The 21813-nt window shown below is 46.6% G+C and overlaps 1 protein-coding gene across 1 annotated transcript; it reads right to left on the bottom strand.

The window, feature by feature from the left end:
- Positions 1-4088: 4088 nt before the first annotated feature.
- LOC130112363 (hydroxycarboxylic acid receptor 2-like) lies at positions 4089-5379 on the bottom strand. Its single transcript, XM_056279699.1, has 2 exons — positions 4999-5379; positions 4089-4619 (listed from the first exon to the last, which is right to left on the bottom strand). Exons 1-2 carry the CDS (start codon positions 5377-5379, stop codon positions 4089-4091), a joined length of 912 nt encoding a protein of 303 aa, XP_056135674.1.
- Positions 5380-21813: the final 16434 nt, after the last annotated feature.

The raw sequence follows: 21813 nt of genomic DNA, 5'->3' as shown, positions 1-21813 counted from the left end.
TCCGGGTATGTCGAAAGAGACGTCTCGGTCCAGTGCCAAACTGGGCGGAGAGAGACGAGAAATGATGTTGCGCACGCGCGCGCGCGCACGCGCGCGCACACACACACACCCCTCTGGAGGTACGGGTCTGTTGACATTCCGCACGAGCAGGAAGGGGGGCAGATTTTTGCGGACAAATCACCGATGAAAGAAAACGCACATTAAAACGCTTATTATTACTATTATTATTATTACTATTATCATTATTACTATTATTATTATTATTATTACTATTATTATTATTATTATTACTACTACTAATATTAATATTACTATTATTACTATTATTATTATTATTACTATTATTATTTTTATTGCTATTATTATTATTATTATCATTACTATTATTATTACTATTATTATTGCTATTATTACTATTATTATTATTATTACTATTACTATTATTGCTATTATTACTATTATTATTGCTATTATTACTATTATTATTATTATTGCTATTATTATTACTATTATTATTATTATCATTATCTAGAAACGGATCAATAAACCGGAAATAGACCTGTTCTAGTCAACAGACGCTAAAACGGGGGTTTCGTGGAGAACGCCCCGGGAGAACCTCGTGTGTCCCCCCCCCCCCCCCGCCTCTCGTGTTTACGGCAGACGTGCGTCCGCTGTTTTTCCGTTGGCGCCTTCGACCATCTGCCCTTTCCGTCGGTTGTCGTTACCTCCTCGGTCTTTAGCTCTCTGCTGACCCCTGCTGTCGAATGCTTTTATTGCAACTGCTATTTAATACGTCGACGACAAATGCGTCACTTCCGCAATAACCGCGTGGACGGGCGGCGCGATTCAAACTGTGGGTGAGGTCGTCCTGACCCACGGCCGCTCAGAAAGCAAAAACTAACAATCCCACATGCAAAAAACACTGATAATGCAGTCAGCGGGTCTGGACAAGCGGGTTTACCGACTGCCATGAAACCACAGTGAGGAAGCGTGTCCGCCCAAATAGACTGGGTGTCAGTTCCAGAAATACACGTGTGCCAAATGTGACTGAACAGCTGTCAGGGTTGAGGAGGCTGTAGTTATTTTAAAGACATGACAAGCGGACCAGGAAACACTGACACATAAACAAAGAAGTGAGACACAAAGTGACGAGGAACCGAGCAGCTGCTGCCTCTCCATCTTAGTCGCGCTCAGAGAGACACTGACAGGCGGTGATTAAAGTGGGCCGGAGCTCCCCGGATCCCGACACCAGCACCTCCTCCTCCCCCCCCCCCCCCCGAGTCAACCGGAGCTGAGATCCGGCAGCACTCTGTAGACAGGAGTAATTTCAACCTTTTTGTCACAGTAAAATTTAAAACAAAAAAACATGATGCAGCCAATTCACAAGCGTTACAAAATCAATCGCAAATAAAGTCGTTCTTCTATTTTTATACTACTTTACTTTTTCTAAAAGTTTGAATGACGTCGCGTCCTCACGTGACCCGCACCTGCCTGCTGTGTGGCTTCACCAGACATGACGTCAGAAGAGACTGGCTTCACACTCACGGGTCTGGGTCAGTTCACCGCACCAGGCAGACAAGACTCGAGAGAGCGTCAACCTGCTACCTGCACTATTATCCTGGATTGGGGGGCACAAAGAGTGAGTATCTTCAGTGTATTTCCAATAGTATTTCCAATAGTTTTGTCTAGCTCTGCTGTGGTTTTCATTCAAGCAACTAACGTTAGCGTTCGCTAACTAGCTAGCTAGCTAGCTAACTAGCTATCTTCCACCCGGTAACGTTAGCTAACTAGCTATCTTCCACCCGGTAACGTTAGCTAGCTATCTTCCACCCGGTAACGTTGCTAGCTAGTTGCTGACGTTGCCGGCTAGTTGTTTGAATGCTGCTAAGCAAGCTAACTATCGGTAGCGTCTGGTAACGTTACCGGTAGCTAGCTAGTTATGTTTGTCCAACCTTAGCTCTGGCCATGCAATATTTTCATTCAAATAACTAACTAGCTAGCAAACGTTAGCTACCGGTAGCTATTATTAGCTAACAATGCTAACGTCGGGACTACTGGATCAGTGGTTAGCTAGCCTAACGTTAGCTAGCTAGCACTTTTGCCCACCTCTCTAATACAGAGATCCCCCACTTACCAAATCCCACTTTAACCCCTGCTGATAGGTTGCGTCTCCAACCTGGAACCAGCCACGGACGAGGGCGACGCCAGACCTCTGACTCGCTGGATGAAATGTGGAAGGTGGGTGGGGTGAGTGGAAATAAGTGTCCAACAGACATCCGGGGGTCTGGAACCAGGCTAACGTGACCTCTGAGGCCATCCTGTGGCAAGTCCGCAGAGTTTAAGGGAGCTCCTTGTGAAAGTTACTCAGCTTTAACCTCAGCAGTCTGCTCTTGGTTTAAATGTGAGCGGTGTTTTTGCTCCTCTGCCAAATGTCACTATTAATAATCGAGTTGTATTGCAACCCAGTTTACTGCACTGCTTCTAGATTTAACTTTTACCAAAATGGGTCTCTTGTTTACAATCACGTTTGGAAAATGGGTTTTTGATAAAGAATATAATCATAATTGCAAAATACATATTTTCATCTCTTGTGCTATATTTAGAATTTGGTTAGTCTAGCCTGGCCAATGGGAGAATCTCATAGCGTGCTCTGATTGGTGCTGACCACATCTGGTCCCTTTCCCCTTCGAGTACCTTGTGTTGCAGATTTCAACACCCCCCCCCCCCCAACGACACTGGAAATGGCTGTGTTTCACCATGATGCTGACAAAGAGTTTGATTGTGTTCTCTTCAAGGCATGTCAGTAAATAGACATGTGCAAAGAATGTGTCTTAAACAGCTTTGGACCGAGTCGTCCCTGCCCGTTTGCTAACTGGCAATGACAGAAGCCTGGTCACTCGCTCTAATGGGCCCAGTTAGTTCTTCCAAATCTCAAGCATACTGCTGTTTTACTATATTATTAAATAGATAATGCTACGGGCGTCCGGGTGGCGTGGCGGTCTATTCCGTTGCCTACCAACACGGGGGTCGCCGGTTCGAATCCCCGTGTTACCTCCGGCTTGGTCGGGCGTCCCTACAGACCCAATTGGCCGTGTCTGCGGGTGGGAAGCCGGATGTGAGTATGTGTCCTGGTTGCTGCAGTAGCGCCTCCTCTGGTCGTTCGGGGCGCCTGTTCAGGGGGGAGGTGGAACTGGGGGAGGGGGGGGTAGTGTGATCCTCTCACTCTCTACATCCCCCCTGGTGAAACTCCTCACTGTCAGGTGAAAAGAAGCGGCTGGCGACTCCACATGTAGGGGAGGAGGCCTGTGGTAGTCTGCAGCCCTCCCCGGATCGGCAGAGGGGGTGGAGCAGAGACCGGGACGAGACGTCTCCATTATTCACTTCCTCATGTCAGTATCACCAACACGTTACTCGTGAGTTCGGTACTATTTCACGAGCACTGAGTTTATTGAAGTTCAAAAAAAAATGTTTCACAACATTTTAGGAAGCCTTGACAAAGCTTTTACTTACAATCTTATCACTGAAATGTTCCATCGCTCGTATCATGCTGGGCTATACAGGTATCTCGTCTAGTCATCACACCTCTGAATGTCTACTCGTTATCCTGCGGCTAATTGGTCCCGCAGTGTTTTGAATATGAGGCTTAATTAATTGCTTGCTGTGTGTTTCATTAGTGCCCTATGAACAAGGCATAGCCCTGGGCTGTCTTTAACGCCAGATAAATGAGTTTGAGTATGCAGCAAGGGGGGACTTCAACAACCTGTTGTCATGGACCTAGGATATTTCAACAAACAGCAGATGGACTAGAACCAGGAGGGGGGTTTTTTCCCGTTAGTTGTTTTTTGTTTTTTTTCTCCACAGACCCGAACAAGTTACAAATCAGTCACAAATCTCATTCTGCTGTGATTTCATCCAGTTTGTGCTTTCCATCCCAGCACAAACTGGATGCTGATAACGAGACATTTAGTGTGGTCAATATCAGACATCTTCCAGGGTAGGGTCAGAGGTCAAACCTGGTCTCTATATTTAAACTGGTATTTCAGGCTAGAATGATCAGATTTACTGGAGTCATAACTTATCAAGGCAGATCACACTTTAACCTGGTGGGGTTTCTTCCTGGGGCTCCTCCTGCAGCAGCTGCCAGGCATGCCCTCCATCTTTGTGATGTAGAGCAAGGGCTCTATGCTGCTGCTCAGGTCCATGATGGAGAACACGCTGATGCTTATTTGACAGCGGAATTCTACGAATGAGTAGTGGGACACAAAGGGCATGAGCGCCACGGGCGGCAGGTAGTTGACCACGATGATGGTCAGAATGATTATCACCACTTTGAAAGCCCTCCTCTTCACCGGGTGCATCTCCTCCTTCCCTGCCACCGAGCGGCGGAGCACCCAGATGATGGAGATGTTGCAGAAGACCATGATGGCGAAGGTGGAGAGAATGATACCGCCGAAGACTTTGCTGACACTGATGACGCCCAGGATCGACTTGGTGAGGCCGTACGCCAATATGAGGGCCCAGGTCACCGCTGAGATGGCGATGCGGATGGTGTTCTCACGGATGCCCGTAAACAACACGGGGTGGACCACAGCTATGTAGCGGTCTAGACAGATACACACCTAGAGTTGGAGACAAGGAAAGAGGGATTATCTGCAGGGTGCATACAGTTTAATGACCACTACCCAAATCCCATAACAATGACACGAGTTCTTACATCTTCGGGGTGAGTGACCTCACTGGGAATCAGTCTCTTAAACTCGGCAGTGTTGGTGTCATGCTCCACCCATCAGATGACACAAATTAAACTTTAACTGGCAGTGTCACTGCATTGCTAAACCTACGGCTTATCACTGCAGTAGGAGTGAATCCCCCAGTTGGAGTCATTGGGAATTACTCATCGCAGTACGTGTCCGTTGAAAAAGTTCCCCACGCACAGAAGGGAATTGCCTTACCATGGTGCACAGCCTCATAAACGTGACACAAACTCAACACACTCACCAAGAAGAGAGGTGCCGTGTCCTTGACCCCGTACGCGAACCTTTGGAAATACCAGATACGGCTGTCCCCTAGCACCAGCCTGTTTACCATCTCTATCGGTGTCATCAGGCAGAAGTAGGCATCCAGCACGGCCAGGTTGAAAATGAAGATGTCAGAAGTGGACGCGTCGCTCCTCTTGGTCGCAATCTGCCAAATGACCAGGGCGTTGCAGGGAGTGCCCACCACCAAGTTGAACACTTTGACCCCAAAATAGAAGATGAAGCCGTAAGGGGCCACGGCACACGCTGGGAACTGGTACCAAGGCGGGGGACCATTGGAGGTACCAGGGGTGGTGGAATTCATGTAAGGGCCGTTGGTGAGGTTGAAAGTGGTGTTGGACATGATGTGAAATACGGGATGTGCTTGGAAGAGGAAGGTACGGATGCCAAGGATGCTATGAAAAGGAAAAGGGAGAAACGGGAGTTTGATGTAGTTGATCAGAATCAGAACCACATCCAAATGCCTAAAACATAGTTAAAAAAAACATCTTTGGGAAAACTGTATGACGACAATACCAAACATGAAATCAGTCTGTCTTACCTCAGTTAGATTTCCAGCATCCAAATTCAATCCCCAGACTCCACCGACACCGTTCGTCGGTAGCACCGAACACACCGTTCCAAATCGTGCCCCAACACTAGAAAGGGTTAGCTCACCAGCTTCAGAGTCTTATGGACACGGTCCCCGGTGGTTAAAACCACCTCTGGATTGGGCCATTCTCGGGTGCAATGAAAAATAGCTATCCCTCGTCTCAGTCTCGTGACGTGATTGGCTATTGTTGGAAAACAGAGTTTCAGTGATGTAAGTTGAAGCTCTTCAGTCATTGGATAGTTAGCACTTGTGCTCAAAGAGGCGTGCGTGGCGTCGAGTCGAACATACTTTTTTTTTTTAATGTTGCCTGTGGTCCGTTTTACAAATCCCCCAGTCGTCGTTTGTATCAGGGGCTTGCATATGAGACTGATCCCAAGTCCTTTTGTACCTGTGTACTTTAAGAGCACTCAATAGAGCACCGCTACAGCTGAACAGTTGATGTCCCTGATGCAACTACAGGCCAGGTGGTAAACAAGTGATGCAAGGTTAGCTGTATGGCACAAATGAGACATTCAATGTGAGGTGTTGCGAATTGCCTCGACTGTGTTAAATACACGCCAAGTACGTGCCAAGTCACAGCAGGCGTATGGTACATATGCCTGTGCATTACATTGCCACTGTAATAAAATGCATGCTAAGATTAATGTACAGGTGCTGTCTTAGCATGCAGCCTGTATACCGTGTAACCTATACCGTACGGTCTACACAGTTCATAAAGGTAGGTAGCCTCATGTACACCGGCATTTACACTTTTAGCTTCTTTTTTAATGGAATATGTGCTCTTTTCATTGTGTTTTGGGCTGACTGTCAGCAAAGGCTAGGCATCCATCTTGTGTCCATAACGGCCAGCAGCCCCATCAACCAAAAAGTTTCTCTGACTTCTGTGATTTTTCTGACCCAGCTATGTGCCGTCTCACCTTCCATTCTCCTCCTGGGTTATTTTAATATCCATATTGATGACACTGACAAAGGCTCATGAGTTTAAATACTTGGGGTCAACTGTCCAAAGTAACGGGGAGTGCAGAAGAGAGGTGAAGAAGAGAGGGCAGGCAGGGTGGAGTGGGTGGAGAAGAGTGTCAGGAGTGATGTGTGACAGAAGGGTACCAGCAAGAGGTAAAGGGAAGGTTTACATGATGGTTGTGAGACCAGCTATGTTATATGGTTTGGAGACAGTGGCACTGATGAAAAGACAGGAGGAGGAGCTGGAGGTGGCAGAGTTGAAGATGATAAGATTTTCACTGGGAGTGATGAAGAAGGACAGGATTAGGAACGATTATATTAGAGGGACCGTTCAGGTTGGACGGTTTGGAGACAAAGCAAGAGAGACAAGATTGAGGTGGTTTGGACATGTGTGGAGGAGAGATGCTGGGTATATTGGGAGAAGGATGCTGAATATGGAGCTGCCAGGGAAGAGGAGAAGAGGAAGGCCAAAGAGGAGGTTTATGGATGTGGTGAGGGAGGACATGCAGGTGGCTGGTGGGACAGAGGAAGATGCAGAGGACAGGAAGAGATGGAAACGGATGATCCGCTGTGGCGCCCCCTAACGGGAACAGCCAGAAGTAGTAGTAGTAGTAGAGAGATTGATGACACTAACTGTAAATCTGCCATAGAATTCCTCGAACCGCTACAGTGCTTCAACTTCACACAACGTATCAGCTTCCCCGCTCACAGCCGTGGTCACATCCTGGACTTGGTCTGCTCCACTGGTCTCACTATACGTACATCAACTCTCCAGCCTCAACCTTGATATCTCTGACCTCTTGGCAGTCACCATGGACATGGAAATCCCTATCCCCATCCCAAAAGTCAAATGCATAATATCCTTCAGAAATCTCAAATCTATCTCTCCCTAAGCTCTTAACTGCCTCTCCCAGTAAAATGTCTGCCCCCCTCCCCCCTACTGTCTGATAATCCCTCCATATCAATTGGTATAATGACTCACTCTCTCCCTGCCTTGATCAGCTGGGCCCCCATTAAAGCCAAAACAGTCTCGTTCACACACTCGACTCTGGTATACTCCTGAACTCCAGCCAATGAAATCCTGTAAGCACCGGCTCGAACAATTTTACAAGAAAGCTGGTTTAACAGTGCATCGCCAAGTCTGCACAGACTGGCTTTAACAATGCAGAGACACTCTCAACACAGCCCAGGCCCCCTACTACTTATTCCTCATACACTTTGGCTCCACCAACCCAAGGGCTCTCTTTTCCACAATAACCAAACTTCTCAAACCTAGTGACAATACCTCCAGTTCCTTCACAGTTAACAAGTGCAGCTTTCCTTTCATTTTTCCAAACTAAAATTGACACTATCCACAGCAACTTGCCCCCCCCCCCCCACACCTTAACACTGAGCCCCGTCAAAGTTCTTCTGTATCCTAACTGGAGCTGTCCAACCTTATAGTAGGAATGAGATGCTCCACTTGTTTTCAGGATCCCATCCCATCCAATCTTGTTAAGGATTGTCTCCCAGCTATCTGCTCACTCATCACAGAAATCATTAACTCCTCCTTCAGCTCTGGTTCAGTCCCCCATACACTTAAACTGGCTGTCACACCCATCCTCAAAAAAACCTGTACTCCCCCCTGATATCGTGAGCAATTTCCTGCCTATATCCAATCTCCTCTTTCTGTCAAAAATACCAGAATGTTGTTGGCCCCCCAACTCAAAGCTCCGCTCATCTCCGATAACCTGTTCGAACCGTTTCAATTTGCACAGAATCAGCCCTCCTTAAAAACACCATCAACCTCTTCTCTGCAGACTCTGGCCACCTCAGCATTCTCATCCTCCTCAACTTCATTGCAGCTTTTGACACCATCAATCACACCATTCTTCTCTCCTGCCTTGAATCCTCCCTCCCTCCCTCCTTCTCCTGACCAAAGTCATATCTCTCAAACGGACAACAGTTCGCCAGCATCAATAACTGCAGCTCCTTCACTGCTCCTCTGTCCCAACGCATTCCCCAGGGTTTGGTGCTTGGTCCTCTCCCGTTCATCCTTTACATGCACCCCCTTCGTAACACGATATGTCATCGTCGTCTCCACTTCCACTGCTATGCTGATGACGTCCAGCTCTACATCTTCACTAAATTCGTCTCCGCTGATACTCACTTTGACCAACTGAATCACCGAAATTGAATCATGGATGCAAGCCAACTTCCTCAAACTAAATTGTGATAAATCTGACACGATCACCATGGGTCCCAAATCTCTTACCAAATCCACTCAATACTTCTGCCTCACCATCGAGAACTCTACTCTGTCTGCCTCCCCACCCATCTGCAACCTTGGAATCATTTTCACCAGCAACCTCTCCTTTAAAAACCACACCAATCAAATCACCAGAACTGCATTTTCTCCACCTAAAAAAACCATAGCTCATCTCTGCCCATCACTCTCCGTCTCTGCTGCCAAAACTTTGACCCTGGTGCAGCGGTCTAAGCATCGGCTTTGTGTCGACGCAGTTGCCCACTGGGGGCCGGGGTTCGCACCCCGGTCTCGTCAGATCCGACTATGGCCGGACTTGGTGAAGCAGCAATCATTGGCAGCGCTGTCTTGGGGAGGGGGGCGGAGTCGGCTTGTGTTCGTCACATGAATGCGTCTCTGGGTGTGTCGGAAACTTTGACCCATGCCTTCATTGAGTCCAGAATTGACTACTGCAACAGCATTCTCTCTGGCTCATCGTCTAATGTCCTAAACAAAGCTCCTGTACATCCAGAACCCCCCCCCCGTTTTTCTCCCCAGTTGTATCCAACCAATTACCCCACTCTCCTGAGCCATCCTGGTCTCTGCTCCACCCCCTCTGCCGATCCAGGGAGGGCTGCAGACTACCGCATGCCTCTCCAATACATGTGGAGTCACCAGCCGCTTCTTTTCACCTGACAGTGAGGCGTTTCACCAGGGTGACGTAGCGCGTGGGAGGATCATGCTATTCCCCCCAGTTTCCCCTCCCCACTCCGAACAGGCGCCCCGAACGACCAGAGGAGGCGCTAGAGCAGCGACCAGGACACATACCCACATCCGGCTTCCCACCCGCAGACACGGCCAGTTGTGTCTGTAGGGACGCCCGACCAAGCCGGAGGTAACACAGGGGATTTGATCCGGCGATCCCCGTGTTGCTAGGCAACGGAATAGACCGCCACGCTACCCGGACGCCCGTACATCCAGAACTCTGCTGCCCGCTTGCTCACCCATTCCCACTCCCATGACCGCCTCACCCCTGTCCTTCAGACCCTCTATCGGCTCTGTGCATAACTAGTCCACTGACTTCTGCTTTCTACGGCAGCGGTCATACCAGCTTCCTGTTTGTTGGCGTGTGCTATTGACAATGGCACATTTCTCGTGATGCCTGCAAGATTAACCATGGATAAATGTCAACGGCCTGCACTTTCACCTGCACCTACCAGCAAACGGAATGAGAAGTTTCAAGTTGTACATATCAAGTTACGTCCACAATTTCGTCGCTTGATATGTGCAAGTAAATTGTGGCACAAGTTACTTGTGGTTTTGCCGTGTTCCTGGCTCAAGGCGTCATGCCACATTTTCTTTTCATTGACTGACAATTCATCTCCCACTAACACATCAAAAACAGCCCTGAAAGTTGTCACCCGTTTTGAAGTTTGCAGATTTGTGCAAGTCATCTCAGTTTGTCTTCCATTCCTGCAAATCAGTGCAATTACTCGTAAATAATATTTACTGTTCACCTTCACTATACAGTTTTTGTGATTATGTTGATTCACGTTTTAAACTGTTTACAAGTTGTTGTATCGTGTAGTTGAGCTGGATTGGGATCTAACTGCACAGGAGAAGCATTAACGATGGCATACATGCTAGGAGAATTCACCATTCTCCTAATATGCTGATGACACAAAGTACTTCATATATACTTTGACAATATCTTTGTTTAGGTTTTCACTTGGAATGCAGTTCAGCCAGGGGTGCAGACTATTCTACAGTTCTGTGGCAGTTGGAAGGATGAAGAAGGATCAGGTCGTTATAAAGCATTAGAGAGCACAAAAGGATGTAATTTGGATTTGTGAATGCCCACTGCCTACCCAGCCACTGGCCTCACCGCACGCCACTGGTGTAGAGGGAGTGCAGACTAGCTGCCGCTGGTGGTTGGCTGGGCGTGGCCGTCAGCTGCTCTCTCTCCAGGGCCCTCATATCAGTTGTTACTATGGGCAAATTTGTTCGTACCCACCCGTGGGATTTTTTAGCCCTGAAGTTTGTCTCAGAGACCAGCGTAGAACCTGGGTAACCCCTGAATTTAGACACCGACTGGCTAACACTGATGTCGTTGCAGGCCTGGGTGATGGCTCATTGCAAGAGGTTGACAACAGATGTTAACTTAGGGTGAAGGAATTACAAATAACCATCATGCTTTGCTGCTGACTGTCAGACAGTCTTGGGGGCTAAAAATTCCATGGGTGTGTACGCACAAATTTGCCCATAGTAACGATTGATACATCAGGTCTTCCAGAGGTATGCGTGGTAGTATTAGGAGTTCAGGACTACTCCCAGTGGCTTGGTGAGCCCTCACAGTATGTCACACACACACACACACACACACACACACACACACACTGCTTTTGCATTTCAGACAACTGCACGCGCTTCCGGTGTGGGAAGATGGCGGCGGCAGGAATTCACGTTTGCAGCGGCCTCACCCAGTACCGTCCATGCAGCGTCTTTGTCCACTCTGCGTTTATGTTTTGTCTTCGTTTGATGGCTGGGAGAGCTTGGTCTGCTGCGTCCTGTGGGCCCAGGGACCAAGGCCCTGCCTGGAGCTGCGACCGAGGTGGTAACACCGAGGGCGGTCTGACAGGATGCGGAAGCGGGGCAGGCTATGCTAACTGCTAGCCCATGCAGACCGGCAGTTCCTTTAATACCGAGGGCGGTCTGGCCTGGCGTTGACTGTGTTTTTGGTGTCGTCATGTGGAGTGCGTTAGAGTTGGAGTTAGTTTGGATATTTATGTGTTAGTTTGGATCTATGTGTTATTTTGGATATATGTGTTATTTTGTATATTTGTGTTAGTTTGGATATGTGTGTTAGTTTGGATATATGTGTTAGTTTGGATATGTGTGTTTAGTTTGGATATGTGTGTTAGTTTGGATATGTGTGTTAGTTTGGATATGTGTGTTCTTGTAGTTTTTGGATATGTGTTTTTTTTCTTCTTCTTTGTGTTGCACTGCTGTGGGCCGGGGGAAGCGATAGCTCGCAAAGGGTTCCTGATTCCTCTTCTGTCAGGAGCCATTAGTTAGTATTGGCATCAGATTATCTCACTTGGTTCATTGGTGGCGCCTTCCTGTGTGTGTTGTGTTGTCTGAGTCAGGGTGTCTGGGTAATTAATGGATATTTTGACACATATCCATTGTTGACCCGCAGACTTGATGACAGTCATTGAAATCAGCTGATGAAATCAGCAGTTCAAAGTGGAGTCATACAGATGAAGTCTTGCAGCTCCAGTGTGCTGATAAATCCCACACAGCCTTGCCAAACAGATCACACAAACACCTTCCCCCTTGTCCCCTCATGGCGGCGCTCCACAGCTCAGAACAAACACTACACAAACTATTATCTTGTAACACCAGCTTTGTAATGCTGAACGTGATAAGGGGCAGAGATGCAGGAATTATATCGGCCGAGCCCAGACATCTTTCTCATCCTGGAAGCACTTTCCAATAGTACCTCCGTTTTAACTTCCATCCAGCCATTATCCGGACCGTTCATCCTGCTCTCAGGGTCGCGGGGATGCTGGAGCCTATCCCAGCAGTCACTGGGTGGCAGGTGGGGAGACACCCTGGACAGACCGCCAGGCCATCACACAGCGCCCACACACACACATACACATTCATACCTAGGGGCAAGTTTAGTAATGCTCGAGTCACCTGACCCACATGTGTTTGGACTGTGGGAGGAAACCCACGAACGACCCCCAAGGTTGGACTACCCCGGGGCTTGAACCCAGGACCTTCTCGCTGTGAGGCGACCGCGCTAACCACTGCGCCACCGCGCCGCCTCTTTAGGATACTTTTCCGGTGTATTTCAGACAATATGTAGTCCATCAGCACCCTGCAGACTGCAGCACTGTGTGGCGTGGGCGGTGGTGTCTGGTAGGACTTCACCAGGGAAAATGACAGGGTGCATCGTGTTTTCATCCTCATCATAGCAGCCGGATGAGGAAGAAGAAGGCAGGTAGTGTTGAGTGTGCAGAAGAAGTGACGGTGTTGTGTCCAACCAGCAGATATGACAGAACAAGCCGGTAGGAGACCTTCATCAACACACCGCACGACATCAAGAAGGACACCTCAGCTTCCAGCAGGTTCTTTGGTTTATTTCTGTGGTCCATTTTAACTTGTTCTTAAAAAGTCTTGTGCGTCTCCAGCAGATATTCTCCACATTGAAAATTTGTCTCGACCAAAGGGGTAATCTATTTTGATGCACGTGTGCAACCTTTTTTTATTTTTATTTTTATTTCTGTGCTCTTTTGAAAGTATGAGATGTGTGTTCTATGGGGAAATGCAGCTTTTTTGCAGACAGTCATTTTTACTTATTATTTGTTTTTGTGGAGGTGATCTTTCCGTGGACATGGAACCTGTGTGTGTTGTGTTGTCTGAGTCAGGGTGTCTGGGGGTCACGTGGAGCACACGTGACCCCCAAATTCCGAGGAGTCGCTGCTCCCCAAATGGAGAAGAGCAGGGAAGAGAAAACAAGAGAAAAGGACGAGTGGAGAGAGTAGCCACCAGCTACTTATAATCATTTTGGGGTTTAGCTCTGTGCTGACCCCTAGTGTCAATTTCTTTAACTGCAACCCCACCGTTTTTGTTTTGTTTTTTTGTTTTCATGTTTTGTTTTGTTTTTGTTTTTTTTACACATGGACAACCGCAGACAAGACCCACATGACCTGCACAACAAAAAGACTACAATCTGTGAACACAACGTGCAGCATGATACAAACTCTGGGTACCACTGTCACAACTATAATCACTTTTTATGCTTGTGTTATTTTCATCACAATCCAAGACAAATACTGAGCAGGTCGGTTTGACCAATACTGGATGTCAGTGATAAGTTTGTTGACCCTGGTAGGTTAGCCTCCCTGTTTATTCACCTCTATACTCACAGCTGAGTGTGTGTGCAGCATGGTGCAACATTTGTTCTTCAGTCCAATACTCTGCAGCCTTATAGAATGGTGATTTTTTTTATCCCAGATAGCAAAATTGCTGTGACCCGGACCCGTCCCACACCGACACTTCATCCGGCCCACATACCGCGTGGAATGACGGCACTTGGGCGGTCCGCTCCTGTTTGCCAGATCTGGGCCAGAACCAAGCCATAGCAGTGCTGCATGTGCCACATATTTGACAAAGGTGGCCATATTTGTTTTGTGATATTTGGGCCATATTCACCATTTACCACACGGGCCACTTCAGGGCCACATCCAGATCACATGTTGCCCAGAGCACCGCATCTTTGCCAAAAAAGGCCCACATGTGATTTGGCATATTTGGGCCATATTTGCTATTCTACATGTGGGCCACTTCAGCCTCACATCCGCTTTGTCAGGGCCAGAGGAAGGCCAGCAGTGCCGCATCACTGCCTGAAGTGGCCCACATCCGGGTGCTATCTGGGGTTAATTGAATTTGTGAACAGATTTGGCTGATAAATCTGATTGGGATTCTGTTCTCCTCTCCTTCATCAGAATGTCCTTGGCTCTTCCTCGTCATAACATATGGAAGTCAGAGGAACTGGTTGCCTACCTGCACCCTGGACCCCCAGGCACTGCTGTCCTGGAGCAGAAGGCCCATGGGGGAGCAGCACCTTTGACTTGGTGTGGGGAGAATATCTGGCAATGCTGCTTGGTGCCAGGGCCGTGGGACATCTGTTGTGTGAGAGGCAGCTTTTGTCTTATTTTGCTGTGTCCGGGACATTTCTGGGCGTTAACCTTTGGGCAGCGGGACTCTATAAAAACGTAGCGAACCCCCAGTCTTGCCCAAAATCCTTCATCGTGGTCACTGATGCCAGCAATGTGGGGTTCAGGGCTGTCCTCCCCGAGCAGGAAGGAGAGGGAGAGCGTGCCGAGGCCTACTTCAGTCACGCCCTGAGTCGGATGGAAAAGAACTTCTGCGTCACCCGACTTGAGCGGCTGGCAGTGATCCAGCCGTATTTGCATGGCCGCCACTTCCTCATCCACACCGACCGAGCCTCGCTTACTTGGCGTGAGGAGCTTTGCAGCCACCGGCAGGGGCCTGGAGAGGTCATGGGCCGGCTGTCTGAGGTGGTGTACTGGGTGCACATGCCCGGCCGGGGGCACATGGTGGTGCTGCACCAGGATAGACTCTCCCCATACTGCCCCCTTGCTCCGTCTTAACTTGAGGCCGGGGGCAACAGCTACACCCCACGCACCAATCAGTGTGACTCTCCTCCATTTGCGCTTGCCTGTTTGCCAGCGACGGCACCCTGGGCGTTTAAGGGACTATATGTTGGGTGATGGGGTCGTCGAGGGCGACTGACCCCTCAGATGAGGGCTATGTAGCGACTGGAGGAGACAGTCGCTCTAACTGTCAACAGTTCTGTGCTGGGGGAGTGCAAGGGCTCATGGGACTGTTAATGTTTGATGTGACTGACGTGTTTTAGTCGGACTAACACAATAAATCCACTTTTTCCAACATCATGTAAACGTACCGAGTATGTCGACTAATCACAGAGAAAGGGAAGTGAAGGGAAGCACAAGTAGAACATTTGGTAGTAGTTGGGTGATTAGTCAGACCTTGTCCTGGATTTCTTCTACTGCTGACCTTGCATCACTTGGTTATTACCTGGCCTGTAATTGCATCAACTGTTTAGCTGCGGAGGTGCGCGGGGGTGCTCTGAAAAAGTACCCATGTAACCAGGCATTGAATCGGCCTTACGTGCAAGTCCATTATACAAATGACGCTCGATGACTGACCACTGGTAGAAGTGACCACAGCCAGTGGCTACTGGCGTCTCCGGGGAGAGAAAGCCAGACTGCCTTCAGAAATGCTCTGCGTACAATTTAACCTAAAAATGGCACCGCAACGGCGGCACAAAGCTGAAAAACACAGACAACTACACGATATCGCTAAGCTATAGCCGAGTTAACCTCGAGGCTCTTGATGTTTATGTGCCAAGCATCAGATGGCTGAAAAGCTTCAACTCCAATCACTGAAACTCTATTCAACAATATCCAACCCCAGCAGAGAGGAGGCTGTGATTAAGGGGTGGCTATTTATTTATTTATTTATGTTGCACCGGAGAATGGCCCAATCCCAAAGTGGTTTAACCCCCAGGGACAAGGCCTATAAAACTCTGCACCTGGGGAGGTAAACCTTTCTAGAGTCAGGCCCGGTTTGGAACCGTGCATTATCAGGGGCTCCTGGTGATCCGTGTGTCTGTCGGCCGGAGGCCGGGTCAGGACGCTCCAAACTCAGCCAAGGTAAGAGACACATGGACTTCACGTTTGCTGTTGCCATTCTGTAGTTTTCCCAAAGTTACTGTACGGAAATGTTTACATACTGTTTGTTCCCTTTGGCGCTTTGGATATATCTCTATGTATTTTGGGATGGAACGTATATTTGCCATGTTTGTTTTATAATGAACTTTCTTCAAGAATCTGTACATGAATATGAACAATGTTCAATAAAAATATTGAAAAAAATTTTTTTCCCCAAAGTCGCCGGCGCGGTTTGATGACGCGCGGACGGTGGCGCTACGTCATCGCGCAAATTAGCGCGTTCACCCGGGTGTGGCGTTTACGTCGATGCCGATCGGAGGTGGAGCCGGTAAATACCCGCGTCTACTGCCGTCATTTGACCCGGGCAGGGGCGCAACGGGGGGGGGGGGGGTGGGGGGGTGGAGAGGGTGCAATGCACACAGGCGCCGCTTCAGCGGGGGCGCCAAAAGACCGTACGCAAAAAAAGAAGAAGCTTATAATTAAGAAATATAACATGTAACTATGTACTCTAATCCAAAATTCTCATCTAAGTAACAATATTTATGATTAAAGCCGCAAGCGGCGTTGGGAGGGGTCCAAGCATTGGCACTGTGGCGCCCCCTATGGAGCAATTTGAATGGTTTTGTCCTCATGATCATATACCTTCACCCAACGTAAATAATTAACGCTATGATACGTAGGGGCCTTTTATACACCTGGTCTGTAATAGACTACCGTTCCAACATGAAACCAAACCGCTGTTGGTAGTGTAATAAAGACTGAAGAATCTTGCTTCAGAAACAGCAGCCTACCCGAGTTTCCAACTAGATACGACAATGTCGGATTACTTGGGTCGCCTGTGTCCTAGACCAGTGTTTCTCAACCGGGGGTCCGCGGACCCCTAGTGGTACGTGGTGTAATTGCAAGGGGTCCGTGAAAATAAAATATCTTTAAAAAAAGATCCTATGACATTTATAGAAATAGGATTATTTTACTCAAATGTGACTGAGACCTTTATCTACCTAAACTATAAAGGGTAACAGGACTTTTTTCTCTAATTACATCTGTTTCACAAGTGTAATTTATTGTATTTTAATAAGAGATATCGCTCCCATTTGCATTGTTAAAAGTTACTGCATAAGAATTCTGTTGTTACATATATCTGAAAGTTACTGAATACATATTCTGTTTTGTTACATATATCTGAAAGTTACTAAATGCATATTCTGTTTTGTTACATATATCTGAAAGTTACTGAATACATATTCTGTTTTGTTACATATATCTGAAAGTTACTGAATACATATTCTGTTTTGTTACATATATCTGAAAGTTACTGAATACATATTCTGTTTTGTTACATATATCTGAAAGTTACTGAATACATATTCTGTTTTGTTACATATATCTGAAAGTTACTGAATACATATTCTGTTTTGTTACATATATCTGAAAGTTACTGAATACATATTCTGTTTTGTTACATATATCTGAAAGTTACTGAATACATATTCTGTGTTGTTACATATATCTGAAAGTTACTGAATACATATTCTGTTTTGTTACATATATCTGAAAGTTACTGAATACATATTCTGTGTTGTTACATATATCTGAAAGTTACTGAATACATATTCTGTTTTGTTACATATATCTGAAAGTTACTGAATACATATTCTGTGTTGTTACATATATCTGAAAGTTACTGCATAAGAATTCTGTTTTGTTAACTATATCTAAGTTACAACTGAAAGCTCTTATTTTTGCCCCAAAGAGTGAATAAATGCTATAATGCAATTTAAAATGCAGTTTCTACTGTTTCTATCAAATTGCAACCCCCCTCCCCCAAGATCAGGTGGAGGGGTCCTCAGGGTAGATCAAAAATACGCAGGGGGTCCAGGACCCCAAAAAGGTTGAGAACCACTGTCCTAGACGATTACCGTAATTTTTTTAAATGTCGTAACACTTCCATTGCTTCAGAAACATGTGCCAGAGTTTCCAAAACTGGACCAGACGGCGTCTGATTTCTTTTGTCCTAGCCGACTGCCGTAAAAAGAGAAAGTATGTCGTTATACCCAGGTGTCCTGGCTTGTGGTATGTAGAGCTGCAGCGCTTCCACACCAAATAAGTCAAAATAACGGGCAAACTATATGACTGACGTAGGTGGTCCCAATAGTAAAGTTGTTGAGCACATTGCGATGGATGGGTCGATTAAGTTTTGTGTTGATCTGACTTACGCTGTGGGAGTTATGGCCTTTTAAGCATGACCCTTTGTTATAGCGCCACCATCTGGCTGACATGGGTGATTTGTAGTGCCAAAGTAGTGGGGGGCCGTATGAATGCACCTACCAAATTTGGTTGGTCTAGGACTTATGGTTGCTGAGCCTCAGACACTTTTAGCTGAGAAACCGCGCCCAAACTAATACAAGTCAAAATGGCGGGCAAACTATATGGCTGACATATGTGGTCCCGATAACAAAGTTGTAGAGCACATTCAGATGCATAGGTCTGTGCAGTTTTGTGTTGATCTGACTTATGGTGTGGGAATTATAGCCTTTTACGCATGACCCTTTGTTATAGCGCCACCATCTGGCTGACATAGGTGATTTGTGGTGCCTGAGTAGTGGGGGTGCCATAGGAATCCACGTACCAAAGCTGGTTGGTCTAGGACTTAACGGTTGCTGAGCCTCACACACTTTTAGTGGAGAAAAATAATAATAATCCTAACAAATACAATAGGGGTCCACCAGCTTCGCTGCTTGGACCCCTAATAAATATTAAACTTTTAAAAAACAACTATGCCTATAACCAGAAATTGTTGCTTTTGGCGCCCCCGCTGATGCGGCACCTGTGTGCATTGCACCCTGTGCACGCCCCCTCGATGCTGATTGTACCCTTTCACGTTGACCACCAAAGGCGGATGTTAGCGGGTGTTAGCGGGTGTTAGCGGATGTTAGCGGGTGTTAGCGGATGTTAGCGGGTGTTAGCGGATGTGGGCGGTTTTTTTGGCCAGTGTGGAAGGGGTACAGCCACAGTCTACGCACAACACGTTATGCCTACCGAATCGTAAAACATCCCGAAGGACACTTCACTATCATAACACACCATTATTGATCGCTCATCTCCTTAAACTTCCGGTTCCGGTTGGCAGCTGCGGTTTGTTTGTTTGTTTGCCGCGCTGCTTTCTTTTTAACTTTTGAAACATTTTAACAACTCCTAGAGACCCTTTTGGATTATTCTGCTTGATTTCATGGCTCGCCTGTTTTATGGACTCTTACCCGATCATTACACTGACTTCCTGCACTCTTGGCGAGAACCGTGTGGACTCAAACCTTAGGAAGGAGTATATTAGAGCAGTGTTTCTCAACCGGGGGTCCGCGGACCCCTAGTGGTCCGTGGTGTAATTGCAAGGGGTCCGTGAAAATAAAATATCTTTAAAAAAAGATCCTATGACATTTATAGAAATAGGATTATTTTACTCAAATGTGACTGAGACCTTTATCTACCGAAACTATAAAGGGTAACAGGACTTTTTTCTCTAATTACATCTGTTTCACAAGTGTAATTTGTTGTATTTTAATAAGAGATCTCGCTCCCGTTTGCATTGTTAAAAGTTACTGCATAAAAATTCTGTTGTTACATATATCTGAAAGTTACTGAATACATATTCTGTTTTGTTACATATATCTGAAAGTTACTGAATACATATTCTGTGTTGTTACATATATCTGAAAGTTACTGAATACATATTCTGTTTTGTTACATATATCTGAAAGTTACTGAATACATATTCTGTTTTGTTACATATATCTGAAAGTTACTGAATACATATTCTGTTTTGTTACATATATCTGAAAGTTACTGAATACATATTCTGTTTTGTTACATATATCTGAAAGTTACTGCATAAGAATTCTGTTTTGTTAACTATATCTAAGTTACAACCGAAAGCTCTTATTTTTGCCCCAAAGAGTGAATAAATGCTATAATGCAATTTAAAATGCAGTTTCTACTGTTTCTATCAAATTGCAACCCCCCTCCCCCAAGATCAGGTGGAGGGGTCCTCAGGGTAGATCCAAAATACGCAGGGGGTCCAGGACCCCAAAAAGGTTGAGAACCACTGTCCTAGACGATTACCGTAATTTGTTAAAACGTCGTAACACTTCCATTGCTTCAGAAACATGTGCCTGAGTTTCCAAAACTGGACCAGACGGCGTCTGATTTCTTTTGTCCTAGCCGACTGCCGTAAAAAGAGAAAGTATGTCGTTATACCCAGGTGTCCTGGCGTGTGGTATGTAGAGCTGCAGCGCTTCCACACCAAATAAGTCAAAATAGCGGGCAAACTGTATGACTGACATAGGTGGTCCCAATAGTAAAGTTGTTGAGCACATTGAGATGCATGGGTCGATTACGTTTTGTGTTGATCTGACTTATGCTGTGGGAGTTATGGCCTTTTAAGCATGACCCTTTGTTATAGCGCCACCATCTGGCTGGCATGGGTGATTTGTAGTGCCAGAGTAGTAGGGGGCCGTATGAATCCACCTACCAAATTTGGTTGGTCTAGGACTTATGGTTGCTGAGCCTCAGACACTTTTAGCTGAGAAACCGCGCCCAAACTAACACAAGTCAAAATGGCGGGCAAACTATATGGCTGACATATGTGGTCCCAATAACAAAGTTGTAGAGCACATTCAGATGCATAGGTCTGTGCAGTTTTGTGTTGATCTGACTTGTGGTGTGGGAATTTTAGCCTTTTACGCATGCCCCTTTGTTATAGCGCCACCATCTGGCTGACATAGGTGATTTGTGGTGCCTGAGTAGTGGGGGGGCCATAGGAATCCACGTACCAAAGCTGGTTGGTCTAGGACTTAACGGTTGCTGAGCCTCACACACTTTTAGTGGAGAAAAATAATAATAATCCTAACAAATACAATAGGGGTCCACCAGCTTCGCTGCTTGGACCCCTAATAAATATTAAACTTTTAAAAAACAACTATGCCTATAACCAGAAATTGTTGCTTTTGGCGCCCCCCCTGATGCGGCACCTGTGTGCATTGCACCCTGTGCACGCCCCCTCGATGCTGATTGTACCCTTTCACGTTGACCACCAAAGGCGGATGTTAGCGGGTGTTAGCGGATGTTAGCGGGTGTTAGCGGATGTTAGCGGGTGTTAGCGGATGTGGGCGGTTTTTTTGGCCAGTGTGGAAGGGGTACAGCCACAGTCTACACACAACACGTTATGCCTACCGAATCGTAAAACATCCCGAAGGACACTTCACTATCATAACACACCATTATTGATCGCTCATCTCCTTAAACTTCCGGTTCCGGTTGGCAGCTGCGGTTTGTTTGTTTGTTTGCCGCGCTGCTTTCTTTTTAACTTTTGAAACATTTTAACAACTCCTAGAGACACCTTTTGGATTATTCTGCTTGATTTCATGGCTTGCCTGTTTTATGGACTCTTACCCGATCATTACACTGACTTCCTGCACTCTTGGCGAGAACTGTGTGGACTCAAACCTTAGGAAGGAGTATTTAGAGCAGTGTTTCTCAACCGGGGGTCCGCGGACCCCTAGTGGTCCGTGGTGTAATTGCAAGGGGTCCGTGAAAATAAAATATCTTTAAAAAAAAAAGATCCTATGACATTTATAGAAATAGGATTATTTTACTCAAATGTGACTGAGACCTGTATCTACCTAAACTATAAAGGGTAACAGGACTTTTTTCTTTAAT

This window comes from Lampris incognitus, chromosome 5, assembly GCF_029633865.1.
Source record: "Lampris incognitus isolate fLamInc1 chromosome 5, fLamInc1.hap2, whole genome shotgun sequence".
NCBI classification, from domain to species: Eukaryota; Metazoa; Chordata; class Actinopteri; order Lampriformes; family Lampridae; genus Lampris; species Lampris incognitus.
This window is presented reverse-complemented; position numbering and strand designations above follow the sequence as displayed.